At 43.4% G+C, this 21,054-nt stretch overlaps 1 protein-coding gene across 1 annotated transcript; it reads right to left on the bottom strand.

Annotated features, from left to right (window-relative positions):
• Positions 1–11,145: 11,145 nt before the first annotated feature.
• On the bottom strand, positions 11,146–18,839 carry LOC112550140. Its single transcript, XM_025202950.1, has 4 exons — positions 18,765–18,839; positions 15,633–15,701; positions 12,087–12,626; positions 11,146–11,424 (listed from the first exon to the last, which is right to left on the bottom strand). The coding sequence occupies exons 1-4, from the start codon at positions 18,837–18,839 to the stop codon at positions 11,146–11,148; spliced, it is 963 nt and encodes a 320-aa protein (XP_025058735.1).
• Between the last annotated feature and the right edge of the window lie 2,215 nt (positions 18,840–21,054).

Genomic DNA, 21,054 nt, shown 5'->3' with positions numbered 1-21,054 from the left:
CCCCCGTACCCTGGCTGGCGCTCTCACCTGCCCCCCCCCCCCGCCCATCACCTAAGCAGGGAATGGTGCTGTCAGGGGTGCACCAGCGCTCTCAGGGGGTATCTGCATATCACCAATGACAATCATGTTGCTGTTTGGAGGGGGAGTGGGTTTTAACCCTGGAGGGAAACTGTTTCAAAGACTATGACCAGGGGAATGTAATCAGTGAGGGAGTTGACTGTAAATGGTAACAACCACCGTTTCCCTTAATGTTGTATTTGTAAACAGTAGTCAAATTATTGTTTCTTTCTAATAATTATCATTGATCTTATATATATATAATTTCCTATTATTCTTATTAATCCATTTTTTCCCTTCCTGTATATAGTTGTGTATAAATAAAGAAAACCCCTTTTTCTCAGTGGGGCTTATAGTGAGGATCTTGGGAAGTGAAAGTGAGGGACACCCTCCCCAGGGCCACCTTAGTTCGGAGACCCACCTGAGAGAGTTCCCAAGGTTACTGGCAGCCTGAGGATCCAGAATCCGGCACATCGCCCAGCCTAGTGTGCCGGCAAGGGTTACATATAAATTCTCTTTCTTGCATCCAACTGTATAAAAGCGCAGACAAAAACCAGTTCTCAAACCTCTCCCAGAGGAAGGATGAATTTGCTATGTTGAACAGGGGAGTTTCAAGACCATTTCTGTTGGGGGGGGGGGTGTTAGAAAGTACGTGTGTGTAGCCTGACATTCGTGGGAGGTAAGGGCTCCATTTTGAGGACTGTTAAATATCCACAGACAATGGGCTTTGAATAGCAGAAAGAACCATCTGTTTTAACCTCTTGAATAATGCAGGTCGGGAGATTTCAACCTTTGATTCCTGCACTGAACTCAAGCTCTGTGAACTGGCTGCCTGTAGGTGGGGTCCCCTATTAACAGGGGAACTTGTGGTGAGGAGGCAATTAGTTCTAGTGCTTGACTAGTTTTTTTGAAGTCAGGGGAAGTTGCATGGAACATGGGATGAGTAAAATAAGTCAATGGGTGTTTCTGGAGATGAGGTTGCTCCATGAAACCTGAGGATGATTGGTGGTATGTCAGGAGATTGAATTTACTGGGGAACAGGGGAATTGATTAGAGTGTGTGCCAGAGGCATAACTGGTAAGGCTTGTATCCTGCAGCCAGCATGAGTGTCATGTCGCAGTAGCACCAGTCCCAAGGCTCAGATCAAGCGTAGTCTATTCTTACCTACAGGAAATACCATGATCACCACAGTGACTTTCTAGTCGCACCTGGGGAGGACCACTCTGCTAGCATAAAATAGTACCCATGTAGGTAATGTAGTTAACTTTGGCTTTATGCCCACTTTGTGGAAGTGGGAGAGTCCTCCCTAGCTTGCCCCTGGGGCCTTATGGCTAAGGGCAAGTGAAACTCAGGGGCATCCAAACCCCAAGCCTCCAGGCTTGGGCCTGCAAGTAGGATGCCCCCTAAAGGATCTGGGAACATCTGAAACATCTCCAGGTGGGGATGGAGGATGTTTGCTGGTAGTAGGGTCACACATGGTTCTGGACTAACAGATTTGGAATTGATTTGGCCAATTTGGCTTGGAATATGGAAAATACATATATAAAAAAACCCCTCTCCCTCCAGGGGAGATGCTGCTGCCAGGGGAGGTATTGGTATGACCAGCAGCCAGGGATTTAACACAGCAGCCATCATATATCCATCATGACCCTTACTGCATCTGCCACCAAGGCTGATAAAGAGACTGGAGCTACTGGGATGCAACTCCCAGGAGCCCCCAGCTACTCCATCACCTGCCCCAACTCCCCAAGTCCAGACCTTCAACATCCACTGTATCCAACCCCCTGCCCCCTCCCTGAGTGCAGCCACTTCCTGTCACCAGTGGCAATGCTTAAGGGTGGATCCAGCAGCAAGAAAAGCAAGGCCTGCAGCAGGGCAACACAGTCTCTCTGGGGCACTTCCATTCTCCGGCCTCCTGTAAGTGTGTGGTTTTCTACGTTGGGCTGGTGCCCCAGTCACACACCCCTTGTTATGCAACTGGTGCTTGCTGAAGAAAATAAGCCAGTCCAGATAACTGATCAGGATGGGGAAGGGAAGCAGAAGGTGCAACTTCTCAAAAGTCAATGAGAAGTGAAAGCGTTAGTTAGAATAAACAACTGTGGCACTTCCCAACTAATACAGCAGCTGCATACTTCCTTTTGGAACACAGTTGTTGTTAACACCTTCTCAGGAACAATATCTGAGCAAAACTTTTGTGCTGGTGTCCAGGCTGTGGCAAAAGCAAGATGAATTTTAAAGTTCGCATCACTCTGTTGTTATTCTTGTTCTGCTTCTCTGACTTTGCTGGTAAATCTCAGTGAATTTGCATTCCTGTTTCACTGCCTTGCAGGGGGATGTATTTTGATTTATAGTTTTAACAAAACTGGGACAAAATTCAGAAGCTTTGGATACCCAAAGTTTGATATCTAGATTCTCATATAAACATCAAATTAAAAGAGATGTGATTGTCCAGGGATGCCAGAGGCTCTCATCTCTTGATTTCCATGAGGGCAGGGCAGTAAGTACTTAAAAGCTGTAGAATGCAGAACATCAAACACTGAGATTCAGCAAAACAAATCTGCAGACTTCAGTCTTCCCTTCAGTAAAACTCCCATCAGCTGCAAATGGTAGGAGTTGGTCCAATATTCTTTAATTTAATTATGATTTATGTATACACGGTGTATTATAAATCAATTTCACTACAAGTATTGTGATTTTCCAGAATATTGTTGGTAGGTGCTATGTAGATACATATGCAGGTAAATGCTAGCCCAATTAAAACCAACCATAAAATCCCCTTTGACTTCAGTGGAGCCAGGATTTTGCCCACATGAAATAGATCTTGCTGTTTGCAAACAGCCCATGGTGAATGGTAGCATTGAATGCATGATCCAAGAGAGACACTGAAAGACATTGCGTTATAGAGACATCCTATTTCCATTTTGTGTTGGAGAAGGCATAAAGTATTACAATACTTCCATTCGAGGGACTCAGTATATCTATTCCCTCCCCCTGTATACAACCAACTCCAGTGGCCAGTAACCAGAAAGAGGGAAAGTATGGTTTTGTTTATTCCAGGACCAGTTTCTGCTGGGTAGGAAAATGTCTTATACAGCCTTCATGCTTTCCCATTAACCAGGTAGTATACCACAGAATACGGTGAGAGTTTCTGTTATTTCCTGTGATTTCTGTGTGATTCTGCATAATTTTGCCCATTATTGGAGACTGCCTCTGCTCCAAGAAAAAAATCTAGCTTACAACAAAACACAACATATTAATGGAGTGGGGGAGGGAGAACGAGGAATGCAGGCTTACATAAACTAATTTTATTTGTGTTTTCCAAGTGGTCTCTTCTGTATTAAAATGCTTTCATAGCAAATGACCTCAGATAATGAAGCCGACATGTAGTATTGATCACAATTGCAGTTACCACCACTTTAAGACTGTTTTGTTTATTCTTGATATAATTCAAAAACAAATTGTATTTCCAAGAAAGGTGCAGGAAGACATGAAGAAGGGCAGAAAAGTAGACATTTACCAAGATATGTAAGATCTTTCATTGTTGATGCAGTCCCAGGGATGAAATATTATTGTGCAGTAGAGCTAGTCAAATATTGTTATATTCATTTGAATTTTTTAACAAATGTGTTGTGACTGTGTTTATACCTTTCTTGTGTTTGATTTCCATGATTAATCTATTTCCATGATTAATCTAACAACAACTTTACAGATAGGAAGGATGGCAGAACAGAACATCTTAAGTGACTAGTCACAGAAAGCAAGTTTTGCATTTATAAAAACACAAAGTTATCCAAATGGAAACCTCAGTTTACAGTTTCACTCATGAAACTGGGAAACAGAAATATACCTTTTAATTCATGTATTTGAACCAAACTGTGAAACAGCTTAGAATTTAAACATGCACCAAACTGCTTGTAAACAATGCAAAGTCCATGGATTATTCTGTAAATGATTCTGAATAGCTTACAAACTTGTGGAAATTTTTGTCTGCTGACAGATATATAAAAAAGCCACACTGACTGAGAAAATAATTTGGGCTTAATTATTTAGCCAGTACTCTTATTCAGTGTCATAGATATCTGGGCTCACTCTAGTTCATCCACTCTTTTACTGTATGCATTGTTATAGAACACAGAGGCATATTTTTTTCAAACCACACAGGGCAATGCCAGTGTATTATTGTGAAAGTGGGGAACTTTACACCCTGCTTCTTGTTTGTGTACTGGTTCTTTTCTTGAGTACCATCTACTGGAAGGGCTGTGCTATTTAGCCATACATTTTATAACTCACAAATGAGTTAAGACACCTGGTAATTATAAAGACATACAAAAAACTAGAACTCTTGGTTCCAGAATGATACCTTTTATTAGACCAACTGGAAGTAAACTTCATTTTTGCACAGAGGGAGCTGAAGATGGACGGCTGTCCCTCTGGGTCCTTGAGTGTGCGAAGTTTATTTCTTACCTATGGGGACTTTTTACCATCTTCTACCATCTACACTTTTCCCAGAGCCTGACGAAGGGACTTTGATCCCGAAAGCTTGCAGAAAAGGAGAGTTTTCTTGCCATTTTCCAGTAGGTCTAATAAAAGGTATCATTTTAGAACCAAGAGTTCAAGTTTTTTGTACATCTTTTTGTCTCAGACCAACACGGCTAACAAGTACATCCCTGAAACATGGAAGATGCCGAATTTTAGCTGATTTTGGATTTGAAACCTCATTGCAGAACAGCAAGAAAGTTTTTTTACCTCCCTGCCTGCCATCTGATACCTCCAGGGAAGGAATTCTACCTGATCAACACATCAAAGAGCTACTCAACACAGCTCACAAAAACACTCATGGACCCAGAGGGACAGACTTCCATCTTCAGCTCCCTCTGTGCAAAAATGAAGTTTATTTCCTACCTATGGGGACTTTTTACCATCTTCTACCATCTACACTTTTCCCAGAGCCTGACAAAGGGACTTTGATCCCGAAAGCTTGCAGAAAAGGACAATTTTCTTGTCATTTTCCAGTTGGTCTAATAAAAAGAAATAAGAGTTATTTGGAACAAAGAGTTCTAGTTTTTTGTATGTCTTTTTGTCTCAGACCAACACGGCTACCAAGTACACCCCTGGTAATTATAAAGTACTTTTTGCATCAGATAGAAATGCTTATGTGTAATACCTGTATATGCTGTTTTCTGATGAAAACAGTAAACTTGATGTTAAGGTGTCATAATGAATCAGGTAAAATCTTTAGCAATAAATCTAATCTAGCTGCTTCCAAAGTGGAAGTGATATATTTCAAGTGTCTGGCATTGCATTAACAAAAATTGAAAGTATCCAGAGGCAAAATTATAGAAAGAGATTTGGTTTCTGAAGCCAGCCTGTAGCTTGTGGACTTCCCTCCCATTTTCATTCTTCTCTCTATAAAGGGAGAAGCAGGGAGAAAGTTTAGATTTGACTGTTACATAAATAACTCTTGAACACAATCCAGCACTAGATAGGGTATCAAGTTCTCTTTGTGATCTAACTGGAGGTGGTGATGCATAAAGCAAGGTGACATTCTGTACCAAAGAGGTTAACAGTCCCTCCCTGGGACTAATTAATAGTGAATCTGCTGAGTTTGCCTAAACCTAGAGAAAGTTACTGATGATTTTAACTCCCTGGCAGCTGTGCAAGGTCAACATCTTCCCCTTAACTGAGCCAAACATTTCCATTTTAAAATAATGGTTACCATACTGTCCATCCCTTTTTCTGTTGAGTGCTGTACTTGACTCTTCCCACATTGGGATTTGGGGGAGATTTTCAAAAGCACAACTGGCAGTCAGACAGCAAACACCCGCTGGAAATCAAGGGGAAACTCTCCCATTGTTTTTCCAGGTGATATTGTTCAGATTCGGGGGGGTATAGAGTTCTCCTATTCGGTGTAATATGTCAACTTTATTTTTTAAATAAATTTTAACAATATAAATGCTCCTTCATGTACCAAGGATAGTTCTCTGGGAGCTAGCGACCATAAACCACAGTTCGGATTTATACCTCAAACTACCACTGGATTCAGTGAGAATGCATGGTGTATATAGATTAGAGCAGTTTAAGAGTCCACGGTGTATTCACCCTGCATGTGTCTGTGCAAGTCCAAGCAAATGGAACACTGATCTCAGACATCTTTTGAATTATGCCAGCCTATCTGTGTTCATAACATCTTCAAACCAATCTGTATTATACATGATCACCTTCTCCGTGGTAGTGATGGGATTACCTACTGGAATGGGTGAGAGCTGTTCTATTACCACAGTGAGATCCATATTGATGCTCTTTGTATCACCAGGCTGAACATATGCTATGCTAATGAGGCATATTTTTTTCCTTAATTGATGACAGACCTAGTAGACAATGGATGGATGCAATGCAAACTTGCCTGGTATTTCCAATTTGTATAAAAAGATGGGCAAGTGCCATAATAACTGAAGTACTGCTGTGAGCAGTTGGGTCTGCTTCTTGCAGGCTTGAGTGCATTCTGTAACTGCTTTATGAGAACAGTGCCTCAGAACATATTGCCACCCAATTCAACAAGGCCCCAACTGCTGCAGATTTGAAGAGATCAGCTGCCTGAGCCCATTAGAGAGATTACACACCTACTGCAACTCTGAATGAGCATATAAATTAAGGGGAGAATATAAATCATCTCAGATGAGAAGGTAGGTAGGTGTTTTTCCAAAATGGCTTTTAAAAATGCTTGGGGCTGATTCTGCATGGTACTGCACTTGAGATTTTCATTTTCATCAGCCTAAGTGGGTGTGAAATGCTGCTAGATCAGAATGTTAGTTTTGTATCTCTTTGCACTCAGCTTGCAAATAAATGATAGGGGTTGCGCTGTTACAGTTAAGGCAGCAGAGCCCTCTAGTGCAGATGCAATGTATACTACTGAAAGGAGTTTTTCTTCCCTCAGTTACACCAACTCCCTGAATTGTGGAAGCAGAGTATGTCCACAGGGTGGGGGGTTCTGAATTAACCACCGGAAGCGATGTTTTCCTGCTGTCAGCAGGATTTTGGCATATAAAATAAGCCCTTTGGTATTCAGCTAAGAAGAAAGGGCCGAGATTCAGACAGGTTATTGATCCTCGTCTTCCTTCTAGAGACCTATAATTTAAAAGCTTGATAGCTTTGTTTGTTTCTAGTTCGCTTCCCCCCCCACCCCGAACATCACAAGAATATAACAATTGTAAAGGAAGAAACATGCTAAAGAAAAGATTCTAGCATGTGTCTAATCTTTCAAATCGAGTCCTTAAGGTTCATTAATACTGAACTCATGTAATTATTTTAGTTATAATTATTTTAGTGATAGGTTAGTTATAATAATTATAATGATTTTAGTTGTTTTCAAATGGAATAGATGCTTAAATTATTATGGTAAAATAGTTTTATTCCAGGCTTCTGCCTTAAATTAATTATTCTTGAAACCGAACTAAGGACAACTGACCAATGACATTTAATTATTAAAAGATTTTAGTAATGCTCTGAGCTTGTTCTATAACCACTTTGTGCTCAGGGTCCTTTCATTATCAAGGGCACCAAATTACTTGAGGTGTATCAAATGTTATTTTAAAAGTTTAATAATGCATTTTATCACACCTTCCACAAAATCAGACTGGCCATGGGAACACTTTAAGCAAAATTCATACATGGTTTGTAAAGTGCTGAAAGGTCTTTGTTAGAAAGCAAACTGAAGAGTGTAAGGAGATATATAGCAAGGGCTTACAGGGTAGATTTCTTAATATTTGTTAGCTCGCACATGGTAAAAACAAACTTTTTGCCAATGGAAAAAACTTCTTATTGGACACTGAAGTAGCCAGATTCCAAACAAAAACCAGTAGCGTAACTAAGGTGGGTGAGTGGGGCACCAACCTAGGGCACTGACTATGAGGGGCCATCAGAATCCCCCCTGGGAGTCTTGACCATGGCAGGGGCAGCTCTGTGCTGTCTAGCTATTGGAGCCAGGCAATGTAGCCCCACACCTAGCAATACATCTGTTGGGGGGAGGGACAAGTGGAGAGAGCAGAATGATGCTTCCTCCCCTCTACAGTTTTTGGCACATCAGATGCAATCCTGTGCCCTGCAGCATATCTGGGGTGGGAGGAGCAAACGAGTCTCCCAGGAAGCTGGTGCTATAGAGCTACTGCTGCCCAAGTAGACGCTGTATACAGCAGCAGCAGTAAGAGCAGAATTAGCCGTCTTCAGTGTGCAGAGAGCCCAGCAGGTAAGACTTCCCTTCCCCTCACTACTCTCAGTGGTTAGCAAACTCCCCATGTCCAACCACCCCAGGTGCTGAATGAGCTCTCTGTGTCTGACACAAAACATACAACTGCTTCCCTTCTCTAATCCTCTCTTCTGGCCTTTTGGTCCATCTTTGCTGCCAGTTCAAATTAGGTTATGTAGCCCAGTGCACCCTGTCTTTTATAAACAAAATCCTTAAACTGGTTCTCGTATGTGCTTTGAGGCTTGTTTTTCCAGATGAGGATATGGATTAGAGCTAATTTTTTGTTTTAAATTAGACTCTAACGTGTCTCCTTAACAGTAAAAATGCAGGTGAAGCCCAGGTAGCAGTGTGTTATGGGGATGGAGTCCCTCCCTGCCTCATTCAGGAGCTTGCCTGCCAGGCCTTTGTTGGGAAAGAGTTAAAAAATTAATCCCAAATGAAGAATACCAGGTGCTCTCAAGGTGTTTAATTTAAACAGCCGCTCCATTTATTTTCTAGTGTTTCCTCCCAGACTACAAACAGCTCAGATAGCAGTTCAACATAAATCAGAACAGTCTTTGGGTAAGTGGTGGCTAAGAGTTAACTCACTCTGTCTTTCTCTCTCTTTCTTCCAGGGCAACTGAGTCCCACAGCCCCAACCTTCCTCATCACAGCTGACTGCTGCAGTAAGTAGAAAACCCTGGTCTGACCGCTGGAATGAGGTCTGCTCCATTGTGGTCAGTTTGGTTCTGTGTCCTCTTTGCCAGTCTTTCTCTCGACACCCCCCTGGTCAGGATCTGTTTCTCTCTCCTCTGTTGCCCTCTGGGGCAGTTTGCTCTTCTTGGTCATCTCTTTTTATCTGCAGTGTCTTCCACCTCCACAATGATCTTCTTGATTCCTTCCCGGCGTGGGATTCCCTACAGCTGGCTCTACTTAACTAAAATCCTTCGGCTGCCATCCCGCCCCTGTCCTCGGACAGCCATGGCTGTCCACGCCTAAGTAACAGGGTTTACCGACACCCTGTTACACAGTTCTTGAATTTTGGTAATCCTCCAATGCCATCCCATAACTCCCCAGGACTGTATTGTCTGGCTTTTCTATCTATTCACTTCCCACTTTTCTGCTGTGCACCAGAAATTACCTGCCAGGTTGTATATAATCCTTCAGTCCACTTGACCTACTCCTTTTAGACCTTGCTTATCACAGCTTAGTCAAACTATGCTGGAAAGAAGATATAGGAACCTCAAGCAGGCTGGAGGATTACACCAAGCATCTGGTTGCCCTTTGATTTAAATTCAGCTGAGGGTATGATTTGGGGGAGATGCACCCAAAATCATTTTTTTTAGGAGATTATGTCTGAGAGTCTGCCAGAAAATGGAATTGAGCCAATATCTCCCCAGTGCTGGAACTCAATTAAAATCCTCAAAGCCGTGTAGTGAAAATTAAAGGTGCCAGCATCAAAACTGGTAGCCCCCTGCCTACTTGTGTCTGCTGTGAGGAGTCCTGCTCAGAGTACAGAACCCACTTTCACGCAGAACAGGCTTTGATCAGGGATAATCTGTTTTCCAGACCAGAAACCACAGGAGTAGAGATGGCCCCATATAGACATCACAGGAGAGGGAGCAGAATTCCTGGAACACATCCTAGAGGAGACCCTATAGCCAGGGAGCCTGGGGATTTCACCTGTGCCATGTAGTGAGGATCTGCTTGAATATAATCCAAAGGAACAATCTGGAGAGTTATCAGCAGCAGGACCAGAACCACAGTTATTTTTGTTACTGGCATGGGGGAATGTCTGGATAAGTGGGCAGGTTATTGGGTTATGGCCCATTCAGTTATTGTTATGGAAGTGATTACATACGCTAGAATTACTTTTGCTTTGGTTGAGACCTGCAGCTATGCTATTTCCCTGGCCCACCTTCCTTCAGCTCTCCTTCCCTCTCTAAGCCAGATTCCAAGCCTACCAATATCGCTTCCTTACCAATAATGGTTTCAAGTGACTCTCCCAAGTCATGGTATTTGCCAGAATCATGCTCAGATGCCTGGTGTGGTCTTCTACCCAGCGGTCAGCATGCTGGGATGGCATTTCTAGTGCTGTGAGGCTGAGCTATGGCAAAGAGTATGCATATAGAGCCTGGCTCCCATCGGTGATTTACTTTAGCTGTGTTTCAGATGGTTAATGGGGAAGAAAGGAGTCAAAGCTGACTGGCCGAGCAGCAAGAGTAGCTATTTTTCCATATACTGCTTTTTTTATAACTCTGTCACACTGGCATAGCATCCTGCATTTCTACTGGTACAACTGTAATAGACAGCCTGAATTACAAGTCCTACTTTTTAAAAGAAAATGTCCCTGGGCCAAAGGCAGTGCTTTGTTTCCTCAGACTCTCAAGGGGAAGGCAGTTTTGTTGTTAGAAAGTTCCCACATGCATAATTTAGCATTCTAATAATGGTTGCCCGGTTTTTTCATCGCTCCTAACTGGTTCTGGATAATTTTTTATAGGGAAGATATTGAAGATAGTGAGGTTCCTAAACATGGTAACCTTCCACAGACACTCCTATAGCAATAGAAATCCAATGGGAGAACTTGACCAAATCAGATGGCTAGGAGTTACATAGATATATACAAAAATGTGCAAAACTACAGTGTCTAGCGATATCTAAGTGACTCTCATTGCATCTCAATTGCAGTAAAAGAATAAGAAGCAGCCCTGATTAGATTCTAGCTTCCTTCTCAATTCAACTTCCAGATGAAGGTGGACTATCTGCAGGAGAGTCTAGATAACATCCCAGCACATCTGGAAAGCTTAAAAATAGGAAACTAATTAGGATTAGAAAAATGACTTTACTTGATCACTTTAATGAGCTATTCAAACATCAGTACAAGGGCCTTCTAAATTTTCAGTTACTACCAAAGCAACCAGGGATGCATCAGGATTAAACATCACTATGTAGTTTTGTCCTCTATCTGCTACAAAGAAATTCTCATCAAAATCAACACAGACTCCAGAGGGGTTTACAAAGGTGATCCTGTTTTCATAGCTTGGTCCAGTGGTCTTCTTCTGAATTCTATCTTTGTTCACGACCTTGAGACAGGAGCCTTGTTTTTTTCCAAAAAGCTGCCCTTCGGTAACCAGCATCTCTTCTCTCTGACAAGGAAGGAGGGAAAAAAGATAGTTTCCTAGTTAGCACTAATCAAATTTCAAAGGGTTTGACTTTATTGCTGACGTTAAATTACTCAGAAAGCTACTCAAGGGTTTGCATGCTAACAGTATAGCTGAGCTACAAAGAAAAGTTATCAACACCACCAGAAAAGGAGTATTATTTGAGGTATAACTGAACTAATTTTGAGCGTGATGGCTGCCTGTGAGTAGATCGTACTCGGTTCACTATGCTTCACTCATGTTTTTCCTACCCAGGCACCCTTTCAAACTGTCAGTTTTGCTAATAAAACACTGGACTTAGATTGGGAGAACTAGGTTCAACCCTTGTGTGACCAGATACATAAAACTGGTAGAGTGCTTGCAGGTTGTGACATAGAAACCACCAAGACTGAATATGTACTTCCTGCTCTTGCAAATTGTTTAAGAAAGCTCTGTTCCTTACACTTCTACCTGTTTGTTGCACAAACTGTTAACTCACAAACAGTAATTATTAAGACTTATTACCCATTTTAAATTGTAAGGTTTTGAGAGCAGGAACTGTGCCCTTCCTACGTTTGGAAAGCATCTAACACGTTTTGGGCACTTCCCCGACTAAAATATTTATAATGCTGTTAGTAGTTTGTGATTTGGGATATTCTGCACTGTACCTTATTGACTGCAATGTGCTCTGGTCTATGGAACCCATCCATCACATACATCCTCGTGATAGCACTCATTCTCAAGTCGATCCTAATTATGTGCATTTTTCCCAAATCTGTCCAGTCAGTTATTGCAATATCATTGGACTTCAGGATTGCCATCCCATAGGAATGATTCCAGTCCATGTCTGGAGATTTTAGATGATGGATCATCTCACCATCTCTAGAGAAGACCTTGATAGCTTTGGATCCATCTGTCACAAGCAACAAGCCATCTTGTATACATACTATATCTCCCAGACCTTTTACTGGCCCAGATCCATAGGAAAATCTATGTTTATAGAGACCTTCAGAGCAGAAGAGCTGAATCTGTTCATTTCCACTGTCTTTTACAGCCAGATCTCCATCCAGAGTCATGGTCACACTGGTTGGCCAAATGAATTTGCCAGGGTCTGTGCCAAAGCCTCCCAGTTCTTTAACTAGACAGTTATAATACGACTTTTGGATCCCAGAGAGCTTCCAGCCTTTGTTGAATTCAAACAAGGCCACCTAAAGAAAGGAAGGAAATGAGCCTATGACAATCACTTTACAGGGTTTCTTCTCCAGAAGAAGTACAGTGTTGCTTTTAAAAGTTTAAATAATATAAGTTCGGAGCAGATCTTGTGGGAGATGCATGCAAAACAGCTTTATTCTTTGATTAATTTTCTTTTCAACTGCGTGTTTGAATACAGTGTTCATGGCAGTGGCACACTGGTAATAACACAATAGTAACTTGTATCAGACTTGAGGACAGACATATAGTGTATTTCTTACATACCTACTTTGGGAGGTGGGGGGCTTTAATTAGAGCAGCAATCAGAGGTTAATTTCTACCTAAAGTGCCCAGACCATTACATGTATCAGTGTCCCTGTGCTGAAAAATGGCAGCGGGGGCACTTTAACTAAAGCTCATTGAATGCTGGAGGCTGGTGGAGCATGGGAATTACCACGCTCCAGCAGATTTGATTAATCAAGTCTGCTCCAATGTGCTGTAATGCACATCGGAGCAGCCTCTATGTATGTGAGCTGCCAAGCAGCCAATATACACACATCCTAACGTACAGCATCCCAATGTTATCAAATTTCTGAGTCCCTCTTGAACAAAGGCTGCTGGTCAATGTCATAGAACAGGGATGCTCGGCCTCCCAATGACAAGGTGCTGGGAGGCATGGGTCTGTGGGGAGCCCTATGGGCTCTGGCTTTGAACGCTAGATCTTGTATGAAGGGCAGAGCATGGCCCAATCATGGTGCACAGAGCCCAGCCAAGGCGGCTGGAGTCCAAGGGCACCAATCCCAGTGTGCAGGTAGAGATGGCCTGGGTTCCCAGGTCACTCATCCTAGCACATGAGGCCAAGCAGTGGTGGTAGGGTCTGGATCCAGATGTGTGGACCCAATCCTGAGGTGTGGGGTCTAATCTAGCACTCAGCCTGGCCCTGTACCTCTCATTTGGCTGCTAGGCCAAACAATTGAGCACCAGTGACATAATATATGGTAGTTTGGTGTTGTAGATAGATGGGCACAGGAATAAGACCATAGTACTCATTTTTACTGAGGTCAAAGCCACCTTTTATACAAAGACTATCTAGTACAAAAGGAGTCTGCATGTTCTCAGCTGGTAGTTGTGGTAACATGTCCACTTAAGTGCTTATAGTGGCTGGGTACTGAGCTCTTTGGCAAAACTGGCCCTTTTTTTAAATAGGGTAGTAGAGCATTAGCAAGGGCATTGCAAGGGTTGATAGCAATGCAAGTAAATACTAATTTATAAAGCAGAAAAAAACAAAGCTTTTTCAATAATCCCTCACAATATAGATACAACTGATCAGTGGTAGACCTAGCTCTGAGGCTTATTAATTAAATGTTGCCTGACTATAAGAGATTTCAACCATTTAAGTCATAATTAAAAATACATCTGACTGCTATCTCTTCCTGACACTCCTCAATCCCTGGTCTTTTTTGAGCAAACCAAACAAGACCACCCATGCACATCTGTATCCTTTATGAGGCCTCAGCTCAGCCATGCCCATGCTTGGCAAGAAGGATGTGCGGAGTCCCACTGAATTAATTGAATGGCACCTAATACCAATCGTATTATACCTATGACAGAAACAGTGTGTTGAGGACCACATCAAGGATCTGGAGCCACCCACCTCACATGGAAACACATGCCCAAGTTGCAATACAACCCACTGATCCCAGATTGGCCTTGTCAGCCATCTTCGGACCCACAGATAAGGCAATAATGGAAAACAATCATCCTTGACTGCAAGAGATTGCTGATGATGATAATGATTAAAATTAAGCCTAAAAATGCCTTGCAAATTTTACCTCACCTATAGACTGGAATTTCTCTGGAATCCAAAGGGTTATTCACAATTACATATGCAAAGCTTTTGGGTTCCAGTTCAACAAAGTACTTAAACATGTGCCTAACTAAGGTATGTGCTGTATTGAATCCAGTGGCAAGTAAGCATTTCATAACCAGGATTTAGAGGTGCCAAAAAAAGATCTCGTCTAATGCTGCAAGGAGAGGAGACCCCAGGAGGTCTTACATTTTACTTTTGACATTGCCATTGATCTTTCTCTGTGGTCTCCCTCAAGCCATTTAACATCTCTGCTGCAGCATTTTAACCTGCAAAATAAGCAATATAATAGGGGTCTACCCAACTCAAGGAGGCAGCCACCCAATGTCATGGGCAGATTGCAGGGGTGTTTGAGAGCTTATTGTGACTGGGGCCTGCCCATGCCTCTGACTGGCTGAGTGGCCCTGGTGGTCCTGCCCCCTGCTGCTGACTGGTGGAGAGGCTGTCCATTGCATAGCCCCACCCCTCACTGCTGATTGGCTGAGGGCTGTCTGTCATGTGGCCCCACCCCTCACCAGTAATTGGAGAGGGGCAGGGCCGCATGACAGGTAGCCCTCTCAGCCAATCAGCAGTGAGGAGTGTGGGCAGCAGCCATCTTGCCTGCTCCCCTTATGCAGCCTCCCTATGCTCTTTCTTTGGGTGGGCTGCCGGCTAGGATGGCCGCTGGCTCCCACTGGGAAGGCAGCATTTTATTTTTAGTAAGTTTTTTTTCCTGTGGATTTCACGGAGATCATGGAGCTCACCCAATGTTGTGATTTCCACAAAATCCATGCAGTCATGATTTGGGTAGGTCCCTAAATACAGGGCTTACCTACACTGCAGGTAGGCTATTCATTAGTGCCTGTAGGGCTCTTTGTTGAAGGAATACACTAAGTTGTGTAGTTAACTGTCGAATCTTGAAACCATGCTTGCATGCTTGTGGTATGGCCTTCAAAATGCCAATGGTCACTGGGGATTCCAGGTGCTAATCTTCTCCCTGCTTTACAGCATCCATTTAATTCCAAAGCAGTGAATACACATGTACAGTTTTGAAGGTACCTGAAATTTCCAAACCCGAGAGCAAGATCCAAAACAGACTGATGTCAATGGGAGTCTTTCTGTTGTAAATGGTTTGCCTTCGGCCCTCAGCTTCCCACCCTAGGCTCAGATACTTTACCTGTTCATCATCCACCTCCTTCAGAAAATAGGAGTCTAACATGTTCTTCTTCAAACAAGCTGCTCCTCTCTAGAAAAGTAAGGCAAAGAGGAAAACAGAATGTTTTACTCACTCATTACCAATGTCAAAATCTACTCTCAATGGAGAGCTTTGCCTTTGACTTAATTTAGACTGGGATTTACTCTTAAGGCAATGAGAGTGATTTTATGGAGGGTTTCATGGGAGCTGCAGATGTTTAGCAGAAATCTGAAGCCTTGGCTCAGAGCAGAAAGTGAAAGGCAGGTAATGATCTGCTTCCTGAAAGAGGCAATCTTCTTGGGTGGCATACATAGCTTTGACAGCAGCCCCAAAATACCCAAGGATCTGGCTCACTCTGCTTTTCCTGAAATGATCTTTCTTTCTGTGGCACCTGACTTTATGTTAAACATCAAACTCAGTACAAGGCACTCAGAATCTCCCATGAGACTACGCACTACGGGTTTTGAGGACACTGCATCCTCAGCTTTGGGCCCCATTTTGGAGCCAGTCCTGAATGCCTTCTGTGCCTGGAACTCATGCTGAAGGCAGTGCAAGTTCTTGGGGCTGTACAACTAGGGTATTTATGACAACAATAATATTTTTCACATAGGGCCAGTGGTATTTGAGTGCATAGTTCTATTGAAGGCACTGAGATTACTCATGCAAGTAACTACTCACTAGTGGTCACAGTGTGGACTACTAAGTAGTTCATATCCCCACAACTTGATCTGTTGGCTACGGTGAATAAAAATAAACGTGAATAAACATCAGATGAGGCTATTCAGCAAACTTTTCCTGCCACAGGCTGGATTGACCCAGTTTGGATCAGAGGTGGGCTGGTGTGCAGCGGATGGGAGATAGCAGTGCCATAGCAAGAGCGGAGGGGGTTGGGGGTGGTGAATGGAGTGACTGCCCCAGGTGACAAAGCGAAGAGGTGCACTGCCCAGGCAGGGTGGAGCATGGGACAGAGCCACAAGCAGCTCATTTGTGGGGGCACAGGGACAGGGGGAGGTTGACTCCTCCTGCTGCGTGTATTCCCCAGAAAACATGGCGGGGCATGTGCCCCCCACTCATATCTGTGGACGGGGTGAGGGCAGGCTGCTGCTGCAGTCTTTACCCCAGGTGCCAAACTTCATTGCTACAGCACTGGGAGCTAGCACCCAGCTGCCATCACCACCCAGGAGCTGCACAGGGAAATGCCCACTGCCCTTTTTCCCTGCAACACTGTGGGGAGACTGTCCACAACTGGCGTTCAGGGGAAAGTGACTGTAGCAGGGGAAGGTGACTGCTGCTGAAGCCCTCTGCTATTGAAGGAAGAAGTACCAGCTGTGGACACTTCCTATGCTGCTGTGGGGAAAAGCGGCAGTGGCGGGTACGTCCCTGATTCAGTCACTGGGAAAAATGGCGGCAGCAGTGGCTGGGTCCTGGTACCCATCCTCTCTGTGTCAGCCCACCTCTGACTGAACTGGATTAATTTGGCTCCTGAAGCCCTAAGTTAACAGGCTGAATCAAATAGCTCCACAGGCCATAGGTTGCAAGCCCCAATAGAAGAAGCTGGGAGGGACCCTTATAATGTAGTTATCTATTACTTCCTGTAGTCAGAGATTCTTGTGACTCTTCCCCAAGACGGCTCCTCTTCAAGGCTTGCAACAGGCTTCTGAAATTAGGTAGGGCAAGAGCCACTGGGCAACATAAATGCCTTTTCTTTTTCCCCGCTTTTAAATTGGGGTTTTGAGTCAGGGTTAAAGAGCAGGAGTTTAATAAATGCATGTTGTAGGCCTGGGTCTACTCCTTGATATGCATGTCAGGACACACATCAGCGTCAATGGAAAGAGACGCTGGAACTTACACAGTACTAAAAGAAACTTAGAAATGTAGGTACATGACCACCTGCTGCTTCCTACAGCACCCTTGCCTCATTCAGTGCATAGGATGGATAAGAGAACCCCATTAAGTTTGCATAAGCAATTATGAACCTCACATTTCCTAACTCTCAGGGACTTGACTTTGCAACCCACATAATATTGCTCTAATGTATTTTTAAAAAAATATGATATAAGGTCTGCTTTTAAAACAACTCTCCACTAGCAGTATTGCCTTCCCTATTGTTTACTATTGCCTGTTTCCTTTTCCTTTTCTTTTATATGTTGTTTTTAATTAAATTATTTTATTTCAGTTGAAAATACCTTCTACAGGCATTGTGTCTTCTAATACTTCTGTCAAGGACCACACATACAAATGCCATTATGAAAGGTAGGGATCAGCAAGGTAATCCTCCTCAGTGTTTGGAGGAGGATTTTCAAATGCACTTACAAGAACTAGGAGCAGAAGATATGTTGCTCTTTTCAAAAACAACTCTTTATATACTTTGGAAAATTTCGTCCCTAAATGTCAAGTCCTATTGAGCTCTGTTGGACTATTCATGTGCTCAAAGATCAGCATGTGCTCAAGTGCTTTGCTGAATTTGGGTCTCTGTAATTAGCACTTTGCAGAACTGTGGAATTTCATGAAAAGCTTCATTTCATTGAGTGAAAAGTATAATTTGCCTCTGAAAAACATGCAGTCTTCTGAAGTGCTGCAAGTTTTTTGCAGTGAAATGAGATGTTTCCAGCAAGGACCCATTTCACAGATCCCATCACACACAAACATTTTGCAAAAACAGGACCAGATTTGAATTGGCAGTAAAATGCAATCACATGCTGAGACTTTGTGCGTTGGAAATGTAATTACTTCAAAACATCTATTGACAGTGTCTTCCCTTGCTCTAAACAGGTAATAATGACAGTGCCCATAGGCTGGAGAACTTGCTGAACATTTTGTTCTGTCTTTAGTTAACATTTAAATGTGCATATATATTATTTACTTTTCCTGGGAGGAAATATGCCACGATGAAAAACAAATGACTTTTCATCAGGTTTCATTCTAGTGCTAGGATACTGGACAATCAGTTTTATTCTTTCCTTTTTCCTATGCATTTCCTCTTGTAAAAGACGTTTTGAATCAGACACAAGCCCACTGGATTCAGTTTCTTGCCCCTTATTTTTTTCAGTGCTACATAAGAAAGTCTGTTTTATAAAAAATAATCTCTATAATAGAGAAAACCACTATACTTACCAGCACCTGGCCACAGCCTGCTCCAAACTGTATATCGACTGCAGTTACTATGGTACTATAGCCGGAGGAGTACATCTCTCGACTGCTGCTCTCCAGGAGGACACTAATACCTTCAGCTCAGATCCCTTTTTTGCTTCAGCTTTTACTTCTGCTCTCTGCAAAGGAAACTCTATCACATTGTTTATTAAAACTATCCAGGGGATTGTGCCATAGAAACAGAAGTAGCAGCTACTGCCACCATCGTCAATACTGATTCATTTATATTGAATGAACATCTTCTGTCCATAGCCATTTAAAAATGAAATATGCTGAATTTTCTCCACTTCACTATGCATCTCTCACTTCTAGCTGATTTGTGCTCCTGGTTCAGAAAGTATCACTGGGCAGATAAAAGTCTGCAGGAGAAATTTCAAGAGCCCAGTCCCTGTGAGCCCTGGAGTAGACTTTGAAATTGGGGAAGGCCATAAGAGTTTGAGAACTTTGGAGTCAGCCAACCCCCAAAACTTGAGCTGGGATATTCCATTGATGTTGGCCTCAGTCTCTTTCCATTGACGCTGATGTGTGTGCTGACATTCATATCAGGGAGCAGACCCAGGCCTACAACATGCACTTATTAAATACCTGCTCTTTAACCCTGACTCAAAACCCCAATTTAAAAGCTAGGAAAAATTATGTGAAATGCAGTTTTCCATGCTGAAAATCAGACATTGGGCTGCTAGGCATTTGAAATGCCCAAGGGGCTGTTATGATGTTCTAGACAAACAGAAGGAATAGATAGGAAAGAAATCCACATAAGTAAGGGACCAGCCTTCCATATGATTCAGGATGCCCTGTGAAAGTGATATGGATTTGAAAAAGGTGTGGGCAATTATTTTGGCTGAAGGGCCACTTAATGAGTTTGGTGAGCTATTGAGGATCACACATAAAACCCTTCAGAAAATATCATTTCAACAAATTATAGTTTTAAAAAAAATCATATACTAAAACTCAAGCACCTACTATAACATCTTTTCATTTTATTCAAAAAAATAATTTTTGTTTTTTTGGGGTTTTTTTGAGTAGTGTAATAGAAGCTATTGCATAATTGCTCAAAATAAAGTCTTACTAATATATTGTATGCTTGTGGGGGAGTGGGAGGGGATTGTAGGATGGGGTGGGGGGTATGCATGTGTATGTGGGAGTCTGCCTGGCCACTAGGTCCCTAGGAGGGAGGGAGGGGGGGACAGGGGATGCGTGCAGCAAAGCTCACCTGAAGGGTGTGGTGCAGGTGTGGTCCATGGTTATCCCTGTGGCGCTCTGTATGGAGCTCAGCTTCATCTACTCCTGCCAAAGGCGGCCCATGCCATGCTCCCACCTGAGCATGCCAGCACCTGCTAGTGCGCACAGCTTCCTGGCGGGGCTGCTTCTGGTGCAGCTGCACCCACCTGGGTACTGCTTGGCTCCCCCTGCCTCCAGCGGATCCTCCTCCTCTTCCTCCTCTCCCTGTTGTACTGCTCTGGGCAGAGGGAAGCTTCATCTGGGCAGCCCCTGGCCCAGTGCATGGGGTTTCAACTCTAGCTTCTGGCCACCTTCAAGCCAGTCGGTCACCTGCAGGTAGCTGCTCATTGTACTGGGTGGGCCATGTGGAAGCTGCCCAGGAGCTGGAGATGAAACCTGACATGCTGAAGTTTCCCCCCCACTCAGAACAACACAGCAGGGGCAGGAGGAAGAGGAGGAGGAGCAGCTGATGGAGGTAGGGGGAGCCAAGCAGTACCTAACCAGCTGCAGCTGCACTGAGAGCAGCCCCACCACGAAGCTGTGCACCCTGGCCAGGGCTGGGGCCATGGCTATGGCCAGCAGACATGGGTAGGATCATGGTGCAGGCTGCCTCAGGCAGGGCTCGGCCCCAAGCTGAGTGCTGTGGGGGCAGCCGTGGACTGGATCCAACTTGGTGGCAGGCCGGATCCGGCCCACAGGCCATATTTTGTCTCCCTCTCTCTCTAATCAGAAGGCTCCACTTGCAGTTGCATACATACATAAACATCTTTGGGAAGGCATGGATCAGAGTTGGGGGTTAGTCTGGCACCCTATTTAGCTGGAAGGTTTCATGGATCTAGCTTTGAAAGGGAAGACAGAATATAGCCCTGGTATTTCAGCATGACATCAATTTCAGTAAAAATGAAGAAAGTGCAGTGTGATCCAGTTGGCTTGGAAGCTGTTATCCTACTATTTCAGTCTGTTCTGTAATGCTTCTTTACTCCATTGCTCTATATAGAATGTCTGGCGCTGATCTACTGACTAACAGCTGTAC

Source organism: Alligator sinensis, unplaced genomic scaffold (genome assembly GCF_000455745.1).
Source record: "Alligator sinensis unplaced genomic scaffold, ASM45574v1 scaffold560_1, whole genome shotgun sequence".
In the NCBI taxonomy this organism is placed as follows: Eukaryota; Metazoa; Chordata; order Crocodylia; family Alligatoridae; genus Alligator; species Alligator sinensis.
Note: the sequence above shows the minus strand (reverse complement) of the source record. Positions and strands in the feature narration are given on the sequence as shown.

Coding starts and splice junctions, on each gene's coding strand:
- LOC112550140 (XM_025202950.1), bottom strand. CDS start 18,839: ATGTACTCCTCCGGCTATAGTACCATAGTAACTGCAGTCGATATACAG. Junction 15,702..18,764: donor CAGGCTGTGGCCAGGTGCTG/GTAAGTATAGTG, acceptor TTACTTTTCTAG/AGAGGAGCAGCTTGTTTGAA. Junction 12,627..15,632: donor AGGAGGTGGATGATGAACAG/GTAAAGTATCTG, acceptor TCCTTTCTTTAG/GTGGCCTTGTTTGAATTCAA.